Source organism: Protopterus annectens, chromosome 1.part1 (assembly GCF_019279795.1).
Source record: "Protopterus annectens isolate FY-2018-M chromosome 1.part1, PAN1.0, whole genome shotgun sequence".
Lineage (NCBI taxonomy): Eukaryota > Metazoa > Chordata > Ceratodontiformes > Protopteridae > Protopterus > Protopterus annectens.
In genome coordinates, this window is record NC_056726.1 from 1,464,134,347 (window position 1) to 1,464,150,287 (window position 15,941).

A 15,941-nucleotide genomic window follows, 5' to 3' on the forward strand; every position below is an offset into this window, starting at 1 on the left:
GGAGATGCATTCAGGACAAATGGAGCCCAAACCAAATGCATCTGCATATCAACCAGAAAGATGCTAGCTGTTCAGAATGCTCTGACAGCCTTAAAGGACTTGCTTCATCCAGGACAACTACTGATAAAGATGGACAACACCACAGTTATGTGGTACATAAGCAGGGGTGCACATTTCTACCCCCTTTGCAGACTAGCCATGGCCTTGTGGAACAAAGCGTTGACATACCAAATACATCTTCAAGCTCAATTCCTGCCAGGAAAGCAAAATACTCTGGCAGACGACCTAAGCAGAAATCTTATGGACCCGCACGAATGGAAACTGGATCCAGAAATATTCAGCATGTTAACACAGAAATGGGGGGGCCCAGACATGGATCTATTTGCCTCTCCCCAAAATTATCAGTTGGACAAATTCTGCACAAGAACTCATCACAAAAAAGTATGGAAAGTGGCTGCCTTATCCTTCATCTGGAAAAACCTATCAGTCTATGCCTTTCCCCCTCTGCCTCTACTCTCCAAGGACTTACTAAAAGACAGAAAAAAACAAAAATGATCCTAGTTGCTCCAGACTAGCCACGCCAGCACTGGTACCCACTACTAAGGAATATGCGACTCAGCTTCCAACATGGGTCTTGCCTCAAATACCTAATCTACTGTCTCAGCAGAACTATCAAATTCTGCACTCTGCTCCAAACTCCGAATCTTGCAGCATGGCTGATCAGTTATTCAAACACCACCTCTCAGTAAGTCTGTGGTGGATGTCATTTTGGAAGCTAGAAGGCCTAGTACTAGAAAATCTTGTGTTGATAAATGGAAGAGATTCTGTGCTTGGAACCAAGCACAAGGAACATACACAGCAAAGCCCAATATTCCTCAGATTTTACAATATTTGAGATGCTTGACAAGGGCCTATCTTTTTCTTCAATAAAAATCCATGCCTCTGCCATCTCGGCTCATTACAACACAGAGCCTCCCCTTTTTTCTCATCCTCTGCTTAAACAGTATCTTAGAGGGGCCAAAAATTTAAGGCCTCCCAGAAGATCACCAGCTCCTGCATGGGACCTCAATTTTGTGATGGAAAAACTCACCCTGCCTCCTTTTGAACCAGCAGCTACTGCGGATATAAAATTTCTATCTTGGAAAACAGCCTTTCTTGGCAGTCACTTCAGCAAGAAGGGTTTCAGAACTACAGGCTCTCATGGCAGTGGAGCCTTTTTATTGCATTTTACCCGGACAAGGTGTCCGAGGACCAATCGTTCTTTTATGCCTAAGGTGGTATCTGGTCTGGTTGAGAGCCACACTGTTCACCTGCCAACATTTTACCCAAATCCACAGAACAAGGGGGAGCAGATTCTGCATTCATTGGATGTACACAGACAACTAAGATTCTACTTAAACAGGACCAAATCTCTAAGAATGTCTGAGCAACTACTGATAGCATTTGCTACAGGGTCAGAGGGGAAGGCTATATCAAAGCAGACTATTTCTAAGTGGATAAGCCACTGCATTCGCTTGCACCATGGTAAACCTGTGCCCAAGGGGATCAGATCACATTCCACCAGGGCTGCCTCTACTTCAGCAGCTTTTCTCAGAGGGGTTCCAACCAAAGACAAGCTAGAAGCTGTTCTGTTCATATCTTCACAAAGCATTATCATTTACCTCTCTTCTCCAAATCCATGGCAGGCTTTGCCACTGTAGTTCTGCAGGGCCTTATAGCCTCTCCTAATGCTGTTTAGTTCCATCCTCCCATCCATAGCTTTGGGATTCTACCCAAATGTAATGACTGCAACAGTGAAATACGAAGAACATAGTGCAGTTGTGTACACTTACCATAAATGTAGATGTTAGTAATTATTCACTGTTGCAGTCTGGGTTACCCACCCGCCACCCCCCTTTCTATACCTTTTCTTTCCTTCACTATTCACAAAAGCTTGTTTCTAAAAGTGCATTTATATGTATTTACTATATATATGTATATATGTATATATATATATATGTATATATATATATATATATATATACTCTTTCGGCTTTTCCTGGTTAGGGGTCGCCACAGCGGAACTCCGGGTACTGGCTTGCCAGGCCTAATGCACAACCTTCAACGAAGGTATGTCCATTCACGTGTGTCTCCATGCAGAAGACGCTCTAGCAGAGAATCAAACCTATATATATATATATATATATATATATATATATATATGTGTGTGTATAAATTTTTTTTTTGCTCCCCATTTGGGGGGCACCTGACATCTGGGGCAAGAAAAACTGAATACAATGGCGTTGGCTACATGTTTTATACCCCTGACGACCTGACATCATGGAAGAAGAGAGAGAGCAAGTTGATACAGGACCCAAGACTGTTATTCAGGCCGACTGAGGGCAACCTGCGAGCAGATTACCCAAATGTAATGACTACAACAGTGAATACACTCTAACATCTACATTTATGGTAAGTGTACACAGCTGCACTTTCCTGATTCTCACAAGTTCCTTTTTAAAAATCCTACTGCGGATCCTGTGACCATTTCACAGGGACCCAAGGGCATTAAGGCTACTACTGCCAAAAATCCTACCCCCTCTGATAGATTCCATGACCCTGGATAGATGGGGTAAGAAGGTATACATCTCTGCAACCTTTGCCATCAGGGCCTTAAATTGCAAATTTCATATATTAAAGTATCAGCAGCATATTACTGGATTGCTTAAACAGAAAATGATTATTCCTGATTGTGATAAAAATAAGGATTTACAGGGTTTAATGCATTCTGCTCAACAGGTTGGAAAACATTCTTTGCAATGTGGTTTTGATTCACGAGGCATTTTGCAGGGCTGCTGTCACTGGGTCTGTACTTACAAGGCATGGTTAGCTTGAGGAGCAATCTTTGCCAGATCATGTTAACTAAATTGCTGGATGCTCCCTTAAATCAGGACCACCTGTTTGGCAACAAAGCAGAAGAAGTTCTTAAAAAGATGGAGGAAAAAGCTAAATCTATGCAAACTGTTAAAGATTTCTTACAAGTGCATCCTCCAAGATTTAGTAGGCATTGGCCCTCAAAAAATTGGTCCTTTCCTGCCTCTTCCAGGCCTTCTCAGTTCAAACCCAGAACCAGCAGAACACCCAGGTTTCAGTCCCAGGGTATGCACAGGGCTAAGCAGTGTGTGTGTGGGGGGGTTTCCCCTCCCCTCCCACTTCCAAATCGGGGAGTAGTAAGGCTCCCCCTATGGTAAGCTGTCTCAATGACTTAACTTTAAAACTTCCAAGCACTTCTCAACTGACTGCTTCTTTAGGGGGAAAGATTGCTCTGCAAGCAAAAAACTGGGAACTCATTACCCAGGACAAATGGGTTTTAAACAGTTTCCCCAAGGATACATATTTCCCTTCCACACGTTACCAATGCCAAACGGTAGGCCAGATCTACCCCCAAATCAGTGGGCAGAGGCTCAAAAGCAAGTACTCTCAAGATTAAAGGCCATTAAGACTGTATCTGAAGAGGAAAAAGGACAAGGTTTCTTAAGACTTTTCCTGGTACCCAGAAAAGACAACTCATGGCGTCCTATCCTGGACCTTTCTATCCTAAACACGTTTTTGGTGATTTTATTTATTTAATTATTTACATTTGTTGACTGGGCTAGTCTAGCTGGATACATATCCCTTTTCAGTAGAGGCCCGAGGAGAAAAGCTCCAACACAAGTAAATTAATACATTCAAAATATAAAAAAGATTAGTTTCACATTACAAAATAAGACATGAAAAAAATAAATTGTGAATAATGTAACGTTTCATTAGAGTAGAAGTAAAAAAATTAAACAAGTCTTAATGCTTTAGTAGGGTTCATGTGAAGTCAATCAAAACTAAAACAATTTAACATTAGGAAACGTGTTATAGTGTTGTTCATAAGATATGGGTGGGTAATTGTTAAGAAAGCAGGAGAGTAAGAACCAGGGGAGGGGAGAGATGAAAAGTAGATTCCAAAATTCAAGATGCTAACTCTCCACCAGTTGCTTCCCATGATTGGCAAACCTGCCTGGTTGGCAACACTGGATTTAAAGGAAGCCTATCTGCACATCCCAATCAGGGAATCTTGCAGAACAATACCCATGTTTCAAAGCAGGCTACATGCACCATCAGTTCCCTACACTGCCCTTTGGCTTATCTACTGCGCCCAGGGTATTCGCCAAGTGCCTAGCTCCAGTCATAGCATTTTGCAGGCAAAGAAATATTCAAATATACCCATACCTGGACAATTGTCTAATTCAGACACAAAGCCAGGACATGCTTCTGAATTATCTGGCATTTGTACAAAAGTTAACATGTTCATCGTGCATACAGCTGCAGTAATCACAGATGGGTTCTCTGCCGTCAGGCGGGTCCTCTGTCGGCCGAATTCCAAAGTCTAGGTCCGGCGTCGGTTGTCACTTTCTCTCCTGACGTCAGTGAGGCCGGAGTATATAAGACACAGCCGACGCCATGTTCTTCAGTCTTTTTTGCCGTGCGGTGCCCGAAGCAGAAGCAGTTCGCAAGTGCCGGTCGGCCAGCTCCTGAATTACGAAAAAATTGGAAACCGAAGTCTTCATTAAAGCTAAGTACCCCGTTGGGGAAACTTTTCTTGCCTCAGACCGATGTCAGAAAAAGTTAATAATTGTATTTCTTGTGGGAAGCAAATACCGCATAAGGATTTCCATTCCCTCTGCATACCTTGTTTAGGCCCAGACCACAAAGTCTCGGGCTGTCGCTTTTGCGCTACTTTCAATAAACGCACTATTAAGCGTCGGGCGGAGTTCGCCCAACACTATTTTGGTAAAGCCTTTGATTATAAAATGTTGGAAACTCCGACTACCGTTTTGTCCAAAAAACACAAGGACCGACACGTGAGGGCCGCGGTCCCCACCGACACCATGCCAAAACAGGCTACACGTGGTCCGGTTCTCAGCGAGACACCTTTGCAGTCCCTGACTACCGACGACACTCCTCTGGCGATGTACTCTGTACCCGAGACCGCAGGTACCTCCGCCCTTTCCCAGACTACAACAACCGAAGCCATTGCTAATGTTGAGCCTCCTAATGTGGATAGGTCCACTTCCACCCATGGTGTCTTTAGACCCTCATCTTCTTTTTCTATTAAGGCCTTTACTAAATCCAAAGCAGCCAGGCATCCCAAGAGGCCTGTTGCACAGGGCCCATCTCCAGGCCCCATGCCTAAAAAACAGATGCTTAAAATGGCTGAGGATTTAATTACTCTTATAAGGGGTTCTCAACCCCCTCCAGACAAGAGACCCAGAGTGGAGGAAGATTCTCCTCTTCTGATCAGGGCTCCATTTTATCAGAACATTCTGATGTAGAGGAACACTCTTACTCCCCTTTTGAGGATTCGGATGCAGAGCAGTCCATTCCTTCTGTATCTCCTCCTGAGGATTTTTCCTTTGGGGAAACCTTGCACACTTTGAGGGAACACTTCCATTGGGAAGGCCAAGACTTTTCAGATTCCAAGAAAAGACTTAGGGAATTTCTTTTGTTACCTCAACACAGACCTCTGGCGATACCTCCTGTTTTGGACATACTTGATGATGTATATTCGGAGGCTTGCCTAAACCCGGATTCCCTGCCTCCTGCACCAGTCAAACCTGATAGGTACTACAGAGTTCCTAACTCTCACCAATTTCTCTACAAAAGCCATAATGCTGACCCTGAAACCATTTCTCAAGGCCCCAAGGGATTGAAGGCCTCTACTGCCAAGAATCCACTCCCTGCCAAAAGAGAGTCAAGATCTTTAGAAAGGTGGGGGAAAAAGGTATATACCTCGGCCACCCTAGTCATGAGGGCCTTAAATTGTCAGTTTCATATGCTTAAATATCAACAGTTCCTGTTATCACAATTAAGGAATAAAATGTCTCAACCTGAGCAACCAGATTTGAAGGAGTTGCAGGATATGATGCATAGTGCAGAGCAAGTGGGTAAACACACTTTACAATGTGGCTATGATGCCCTGGAGGCCTCAAGTAGAGCGGCTGCTACAGGATCAGTCATTCGCAGACATGCCTGGCTTAGGGAACAAAATTTGCCTGATCATGTGAAAGCTAAACTTTTAGATGCTCCTTTACAAAAGGATGTGCTGTTTGGTACTAATGCTGAGGAGATATTACGGAAAATGGAAGAAAAAGCCAAATCTATGCAAACGGTCAAAGCTTTTTTACAGGTCCAACCACCACATTTTAGCAGAAATTGGCCTTCAAAAAACTGGTCCTTTCCAGCCACTGACAAGCCCCAAAGAGGTAGATACAGACGCACAAGGGGCAGAGGGCAATCACAAGGATCATATAGAGGCCGACAATGGCAAACTCCAGCACCAAGAGGTGGCGAAGACGGTGCACAACAATACAGGAAACAAACCCAATGACTCCCTCATTTCTATGCCAAGCAGGTCTCAGCTGGCAGCACCTTTGGGAGGAAAACTAGCACTATTTGCAAGAAATTGGCATATTGTCACAACAGATAAATGGATCCTGGACATTATAAACAGAGGCTACAAATTTCAATTCCACACTCTTCCAAAAATGAGAGGAATGCCAAACCTGCCACATAATCAAAGGGCAGAGGCACAACTACAAATTTCAAAGCTCATAAGCATGAGAGCTATTCAAGAGGTACCTACTCACGAACAAGGTCAAGGTTTTTATTCCAGACTTTCTCTGGTACCAAGGAAAGGAACCGACTGGAGACCCATTTTGGACTTGTCCATCCTAAACACATTTTTACTCGTACCAAAATTCAAGATGCTCACATTACAGCAGCTTCTTCCCATGCTGGGCAAGGAGTTTTGGCTGGTAACATTGGATCTCAAGGAGGCATACCTGCATGTCCCAATCAGACAAAGCTGCAGAAGATACCTCAGATTTCTTGCAGGTTCAATCCACTATCAATTCTCTGCATTGCCCTTTGTGAATACTCTGGGCGCAGTAGATAAGCCAAAGTGCCTGGCATCAGTGATTGCCTACTGCAGACTTCAAGGGATACAAATTTACCCTTATTTGGGCGACTGCCTGATCCAAGCGGACAGCAAGCACATACTTCTGGAACATCTGGCTTATGTAACACGGTTACTGCATTCTCTGGGATACACAATCAACAGAGAGAAATCCAGGCTAACACCATCTCAGAAAATACCTTTCCTGGGTGCCAACTTGGACACAAACACCCAGATGGCCTATCTTACGCCAGAAAAACAGGGGCAACTAACTCAGTACTTCAAAATACTAGAAAATTGTACCAGGCTTACTGCAAGGAAAATCCTGCAGGCTCTGGGCTTCATGGCATCTTGCATTCTTCTAATCCCATGTGCAAAGCTGCATATGAGGAAACTTCAATGGTACCTAAAAAACCTATGGTCTCAACACAGTCACAGTTTGGAAACAATAATACCAATAATTCCATGTTTGCAAAAGGAATTTCTATGGTGGGCCCAAGCATATCAAGCAAATACAGGCCTCCCATTCTGCAAGCCTCAAGCAAATCAAGTCATCACAATAGACTCCTCGGATTACGCCTGGGGGGGCGCACATGACGGACAGGTGCATTCAGGGCAAATGGTCCCAAAAGGAAAAGCACCTTCACATCAATCAAAAAGAAATGCTAGCAGTAATAAATGCAATTACAGCTTTCAAGGACTTCCTGCATCCAGGACAATTACTGATAAGAACAGACACCATAGTAATGTGGTACATAAACAAACAAGGAGGAACACATTCATACCCCTTGTGCAGACTAGCCATGACTCTTTGGAACTTGGCTCTGGAATGGCAAATCGAACTTCAAGCACAGTACTTGCCAGGATTGGAAAACACGCTGGCAGACAATCTAAGCAGAAATGACAGATCCACATGAATGGAAGTTGCATCCTCAGGTGTTTACAGAGATAATCCAAGCGTGGGGGAGGCCAGACCTAGATCTTTTTGCCTCCCACAGGAATCAATTGGAAAAGTTTTGTTCGAGGACCTTTCATCCAAAGGCCTGGAGAGTGGACGCCCTTTCATTCAGTTGGACAGCATGGACAGTTTATGCATTCCCACCTCTGCCTCTTCTGCCCGAGGTGCTTTTGAAAGCAAGAGCAGACAGACTGAAGATGATACTGATTGCTCCAGATTGGCCAAGGCAACACTGGTACCCGCTCCTGAGGAGCCTAACACATACTCCTCCCTGGTCCCTGCCTCTAATGCCTCTTCTGCTGACTCAGCACAGCTACAAAACTCTTCACAGTCAGCTGAAAACACTCAATCTCGCTGCATGGAAAATTCCTTAACACCACAACAGACCCTACTCACCAAGGAGGTGCAGGATGTCATTTTGCAGGCCAGAAGACCATCTACTAGAAAAGCTTACTCCGCAAAATGGAAGCGGTTTTGCTCTTGGAATGAGAAAAAAGGCCAGGACCCTAGAAAACTGAACTTGCCTCAGGTATTACAGTATCTAGCTGAGCTGCTGAACAGTGGACTTTTATTTTCTTCCATAAAAATCCATGCCTCAGCCATTTCTACAGAATTCAACACGGATCCTCCTTTATTTTCTCACCCACTCTTACGACAGTTCCTCAGAGGGGCTAAGAATATAAGACCACCAAGGAAACAACCAATACCAGCCTGGGATCTTAATTACATACTAGAAAAATTAACATTGCCTCCTTTTGAACCAGCTGCCTCAACAGATTTGCAATATTTGTCCTGGAAAACAGCCTTCCTTCTGGCTATCACTTCAGCTCGTAGGGTTTCAGAACTACAGGCCCTCATGGCGGTGCAGCCCTTTCTCATCTTCCATCAGGACAGGGTTTCCCTTCGTACCAACCCGTCATTTATGCCTTAAAGTGGTATCCAGGGTAGCTTTAAATCAAGCCATACACCTACCTACCTTTTACCCCAATCCCCAAAACAGAGGGGAAAGGCTGCTACACTCTTTAGACATCCATAGGCAGCTACGTTATTATTTGGACAGAACAAAGTCCTTCAGGAAATCAGAACAACTCTGTGTCCTTTGCTGTAGGTGCTCAAGGGAAGCCAGTTACCAAGCAGACTATTTCAAAGTGGATAGGCCACTGCATACGGTTTTGTTATTCCTACTATGGGAAATCTGTTCCTACAGGTATCAGATCACACTCCACCAGGGCCACAGCTACCTCTACAGCCTTCCTCAGAGGAGTTCCTACCAAAGATATTTTGGAGGCAGCCACTTGGAGTTCTGTACATACCTTCACAAAACACTACCACCTGCCTTTATATTCCAAAACTAGAGCAGGCTTTGCCACTGCTGTGTTGCAGGGCATTCTGGCTCAACCCAGTTCCTCCTAGTACCTACCACCCTGTGCGTAGCTTTGGGACTCTACCCATCTATGATTACTGCAGCTGTATGCACGATGAACATAGTACAGTTTTGTACCTACCATAAATGTAGATGTTAGAGTGCTAATACAGCTGCAGTACAAGTTTCCCTCCCTCCTTCCCCACTTGGTAAAGGCATGGGGCCCAACACCCTCTTCATACTACCTGACTGGGTTATCCTTCTATGGTTTATTTGTTTGTAACTACTGATTTTGGATTATATTGCATTGCATGTATATACATATAAACATAATTATGTATTGCCTTCCTTCTGGGGGCACCTGACATCTGGGGCAAGAAAGACTGAAGAACATGGCGTCGGCTGTGTCTTATATACTCCGGCCTCACTGACGTCAGGAGAGAAAGCGACAACAACCGACGCCGGACCTAGACTTTGGAATTCGGCCGACCGAGGACCCATCTGTGATTACTGCAGCTGTATTAGCACTCGAACATCTACATTTATGGTAGGTACAAAACTGTACTTTGTCTGGGGTACACCATAAACAACGAAATCACAGCTGGTACCCTGTCAAATTATATTCCTGGGAGCAAGCTTGAACACAACTTCCCAGATGGTTTTCCTCCCGCCAGAGAAACAAATTCATTTGACAACTTGCTTCAAACTAGTGGCCACAAAAACCCTGCTTATCTGCAAGGCAAATACTGCAAACCTTGAGGTTCATTGCCTTGTGTATTCTACTAATTCCACATGCAAGACTGCATATGAGGAAACTACAGTGGTATCTAAAAAGCCTGTGGTGTCAACACTCTCAGGACCTTGAAGCAATGATTCCCATCATACCTTGTCTACGGTTAGAATTCCTTTGGTGGGCAGAGGCCTGCCACCAAAACAAGGGACTACCATTCACTCTACCCCCTACCGCCCAAACCCTAACGGACTCATCAGACTATGCATGGGGGCCTCACCTGGCAGGGAAGTGCATTCAGGTGAAATGGAACCCAAGTCAAATGCACCTGCATATCAATCAAAAAGAAATGTTAGCTGTACAGAATGCTCTGACAGCCTTCAAGAACCACATTCTTCCAGGACAATTAATGGTAAAGACTGATAGCACCATTGTTGTGGTACATAAGCAGGGGGTACCCATTCTTACCCCCTCTGCAGACTAGCCATGGCATCTACAGGCTCAATTCCTGCCAGGAAAACTAAATACACTGGCAGATGAACTAAGGAGAAATCTCAAGGACCCACATGAGTGGAAACTGGAACCAAAGACTTTCAACAGGTTGATCAACAAATGGGAGAGCCCAGATATGGACCTGTTTGCCCCCCCCCCCCCCCGAACTACCAATTGGACAAATTCTGCACAAGGACTCCCCACAAACAAGCTTGGAAAGTGGATGCTCTGTCCTTCAGCTGGAATAAAATCAGTTTATGCCTTTCCTACTCTGCCTCTCTCTTCTCCCAAGTACTGCTAAAGATCAAACAGGACAAACCAAGGATGATGCTGATTGCACCAGACTGGCCATGCCAACACTGGTACTCCCTCTTGCAGCATCACAGCTAGCCCCATGGCACCCTCCCCAGCCCCCTACCTTGCTGTCACAGCAACAGAGCCAGATTCTGCACCCCCAGTTTCAAACCCTGAACTTGGCAGCCTGGCTAATTATCTAATCTCTCCATTACCATCCCTCAGTAAACAAGCGTTGGTTCATTTTGTAGGCAAGGAGGCCTAGTACTAGAAAATCTTGTGCTGAAAAGTGGAAAAGATTCTGTGCCTGGAACCAAACTCAAGGGATGGCCACAGCAGCGCCCAATTTACCTCAGTTCAATACTAACAGATGCTTCACAAGGGCCTTTCCTTTTCCTCCATCAAAATTCATGCCTCAGCCATTTCAGCTCATTACAACACGGTACCACCCCTCTTTTCTCACCCACTGCTCAAGCAGTTCCTCATAAGGGCCAAAAACTTAAGACCACCCAGGAGAGCCCCAACTCCAGCCTGGGACCTTAACTTTTGTATTGGAAAAACTCACTCTTCCTCCTTTTGAGCCAGCTGCAACTGCAGAGTTAAAATTCCTTTCTTGGAAAACAGCTTTCCTTTTAGCAATCACTTCAGCACGAAGGGTATTTGAATTACAGGCCCTTATGGCAGTGGAGCCTTTCATCATCTTTCATGCGGACAAGGTGTCCCTCAGGACCAATCCCTCTCTCATGCCTAAGGTGGTATCCAGTGTGGCTCTTAATCAGTCCATTCGTTTGCCAATCTTCTTTTCTAATCCACAGAGCAAAGGGGAACGGATACTGCACTCCTTAGATGTGCACAGACGACTTAGATTTTACTTGGACAGGACTAAACCTCAAAGGAAATTTGAACTGCTGGTGGCTTTTGCTGCAGGGGCAGAGGGGAGGGCTATTTCAAAGCAAACCATTTCTAAATGGATAGGCCATTGCATTCATTTCTGCTATAAGCACCATGGAAACTTATCCCACAGGAGATTAGACCCTGTTCAACCAAGGCTGCATCTACCTCTACAGCCTTTCTCAGATGTCCCTGCCAGAGCCATCCTAGAAGCTGCTACCTGGAGTTCTGAAGATACTTTTTCCAAGCATTACCATTTGCCAATTTTCTCTAAATCCAGAGCTGGCTTTGCCACTGCAGTCTTGCAGTTCTTTATAGCTGGTCCTAATGCTACCTAAATTCCTCCTCCCATCCTTAGGTTTGGGAATCTACCCAAATGTGATGACTGCAACTGTGAAATACGAAGAACATAGCACAGTTGTGTACACTTACCATAAATGTAGATGTTCGAATGTATTCACTGTTGCAGACCTGGTTATCCTCCCTCCAGCCCCCTGACTTCTTTTGGCTATACCTCTATTCTCTTTTACTATATTTAAAAGCTTTTTGGTGTATTTGCTTTTTTGTTGGAGGTATAAACTTGTGTGTGTATTTGATGTATATATATTGATATTGATATATATATATATATATATATATATATGTGTTTGCTTCCCATTAAGGGGGGGGGGGGGCGGCACCTGACATCTGGGGCAAGAAATCCTGATGTAATGGGGTCGGCTGCATGCTTTATACCCCTGATGTCATGGAAGATGACAGTATCCGACGCAGGACCCAAGACTTTGATAATCAGGCCGACTGAGGGCTACTGCAAGCAGATAACCCAAATGTGATGACTGCAACAGTGAATACACTCTAACATCTACATTTATGGTTAGTGTACACAACTGTGCTTTCCTGTAAGCCCTGGATAAGTGGCATCCTGCATCCTTCTAATTCCTCTGACCAGACTTCACGTGAGAGAACTTCAGTGGTATCTAAAGAACCTTTGGTGCCAGCACACTCTCTAGAGACCCCTCTCCCTTTATCCCGTGTATAAGGGCTGAGTTTCTCTGGGGGGCAGAGGTCTGTGCCAAGAAGGGGTTTTCCTTCATCCTCCGCCCTACCGGCCAGACCACCACCAATGCCTCGGACATTGCTTGGGGCACTCACCTAGCAGGCAGGTGCACCCAAGGTCTTTGGGATGCCCAGCACCTTCAATTACGCATCCATCAAAGAAATGATGGCAGTACGGAAAGCTCAGACATCCTTCAAACCCCTTCTCAGGCCAGGGGTTCTCCTTATAAAAACAGACACCACCACAGTAATGCGGTACATCATCAAATGGCGGGGGGCCCCAGTCTTACCTTCTGTGCAGCCTAGCCACGAGCCCCTGGCTGACTGCCACCTGCATGGGTCTACACCTAATTGCGCAATTACCTACCATGGGTCAAAAACACCCTGGCAGACCACCTAAGCAGAAATTTATTGGACCCTCTCAAATGGTAGCTCCACAGGGTATTTCTGTAAATCAAGAGTGGTGAACTCCGGAGGTGGATCTCTTTGCCTCACATCTCGGCCACCAGCTGCCAAAGTTCTGTACCAGGGAGTATCGCCTCTTAGTGTGGAAGGAGAATGCCTTTACCTTCCCCTGGAACTCCCTCTTTGTGTACGCGATCTCGCCTCTGCCCCTTATTCCCAACGTACTAATCAAAATAAGGGAGGAAACCAAAGGCCATCCTCATTGCTCCAGATTGGCCCAGACAGCATTGGTGTTCCTTACTGCGCAGCCTGACCTTACAGCCCCCTAAGCAGCTTCCCTTGATCCAGGTGAGGGGAAGATACTGTTCCCAGACTTGCAGACTCTCAATCTTTCAGCATGGCTTATAGCTTATACCTTAAAAGCTAACAAGGAGTCCCTGTTTAGCAAACAGGTCCTAGACATTCACACAGAGGCCAGAAGGCCAAGCCCCAGAAAATCTTGCACAGCGAAATGGAAAAGATTCTGTTCCTGGCTGCCCAGAGGGGCTAGTAAGTCTCATCCTTCCATCCCTCCTCTTGGATTACCTAGCCGAATTGCTCAAAAGTAGCCTCTTTCTCTTCTATAAAAATCCATGCCTCAGCCATTTCAGCCCATTACGATTCAGACCTACCAGTCTTCTCTCATCCTTTGATTAAACAATTCCCTCAGCTGGGCATCTAATATCAGACCTCACAGAAGGGCTCCCATGCCAGCCTGGTACCTGAATTATGTTTTTAGAAAAACTAACCTTGCCTCCTTTACAACCTGCTGCCTCAACAGAATTGAAATACCTCTCCTGGAAGACTGCCTTTCCTACTAGCTGTCACCTCAGCCAGAAGGGTTTCAGAACTTCAGGCACTCATGGCTGTTGAGCCCTTCATCATTTTTCATACAGACAGGGTCTCCCTGAGGGATAACCCTTACTTCATTCCCAAGGTGGTATCTGATATGACCCTCAACCAGGCCATACACTTACCCACCTTCTTTCCCAACCATCAAAGCAAGGAGGGAAGAATTCTGCACTTGCTAGACGTGCACAGACAACTCTGATTCTATCTGGACCGTACTAAAACCTTCAGAAAAACAGACCAGCTGCTTGTCAGCTTTGCCCCAGGGGCAGAGGGTAAGCCCATTTCTAAGCAAACCATTTCCAAATTGATATCGCACTGTATCCATTTCTGCTACAGACTACATGGGAACCCCCCCCCCAAAGTCTATTCGTACCCATTCCACTAGGGCAGCCTCCACTTCCACAGCCGTCCTCAGAGGAGTCCCCACCAGGGACATCTTGGAATCTCATCACCTGGACCTCTGCCCGTACCTTTACAAAGCATTACCACCTACCTTTTTTCTTTGAGTCTAGGTCAGGATTTACCTTTGCAGTTCTGCAGGGCTTGCTGACCCATGCCTAGGCTTCTAAACCTATCCTTCCACCCCTTTCCTCAGCTTTGGGAATCCTCCCACAGGTGATGACTGCAACAGTGAAACACGAAGAACATAGTACAGTTGTGTAAACTTACCATAAATGTAGACTGAGTGTGTTCACTGTTGCAATCTTGGTTTCCCTCCCTTCATCCCTATTGTATCCTCTTTCCCTAGTGGGACATGAGCTTCCCATGGTGACTTTTAGCCACCAGGACCACTTTACCATATTTCCTTGTGCTTCTGATGATTTAGGGTAGGAAAAACTGATGTAATGGCGTCTGCTGTCTTGCTTTATATCACTGACAACCTGACAGACTACAGGCGACACAGAAAAGCATTGGTATTCGGGCTGGCCAAGGGCTACCACAGCAGGGATAAACCCACAGGTGATGACTGCAACAGTGAGTACACTCTAACATCTTCATTTATGGTAAGTGTACACAGCTGTACTTTTCATTAGACCTTAATGCAAAATGTAAATGGAATACATTGTGCAGGGCTACAAATTAACATGTTCTGTTTGCTTTATACAGGTAATGTCGAAAGTGATGGAGATGTATCAGCCCAGTGCTGTTACACTGCAGTGCGGTGCAGACTCTCTATCTGGAGATCGACTGGGGTGCTTTAATTTGACTATCAAAGGTAAAATGATTAGAGCACTTTAATGAGCTTAGCTTTAGTGACCAATATTTCTCATGGTTTAGACAGTTTGTTGCTAGGACTTTGCTCAATGCATTTCTCTACAACTTGGCTGCATTATGACTTTTATGGAATGATGGCCACATCTATACATTTAAGTGTTCTGCCTTAAAGGTAAAATGAGTGTGCAGCTGTAAAGTTAAAAAAAAAAAAAAACTGCCGAAGTCCTGTCTCAAATACTCAAATGTAGAAATGTGCACCTGGTTGGGCTGAAGTTGTTGTTGTTGCAAAGAAGTATAGCTACACCTCCATAAAGTTAGGGGCTTTGACTGTTAATAGCAAATATATTTTAAGGCTGTGGCCCTTGAGGAAGGGGGACAGTTGTAGCTAATTCAGAAGTGCTGTAAGTCTCTATGCTCTATAGGAGGAAAAGTGGCATTTCTCTTTGGTAAATGTGTGCCTTGCAACGGTCTTGGTGTTACTACTGGCCCAAGTGTGCTAGAGAAGCCATATGCTCGACTCTTCCTCCTTTGAGGTGTTTGCTCTAGGTTGTTCACCCTGAGCTTCTGTAATTCTTATGATCTTGTATTATAGAAGATAAAAGTACATAAAGATAAATTATTGACTAGGCAACTTTTGGACTTTTTTTGCCTTTGATGCCAGTGAGAGATTGAGGTTTCCCAG

The 15,941-nt window shown here is 44.9% G+C and overlaps 1 protein-coding gene across 1 annotated transcript in view; it reads left to right on the forward strand.

Moving 5' to 3' along the window:
* The window catches only part of HDAC1 (histone deacetylase 1), a gene marked incomplete in the record, with an annotated part of 2,014,892 nt that overhangs the window by 802,903 nt on the left and 1,196,048 nt on the right, over positions 1 to 15,941 (forward strand). The window contains 1 exon segment of the mRNA XM_044082464.1: positions 15,152 to 15,260. Within this exon segment, the coding sequence (XP_043938399.1) occupies positions 15,152 to 15,260 (109 nt within the window).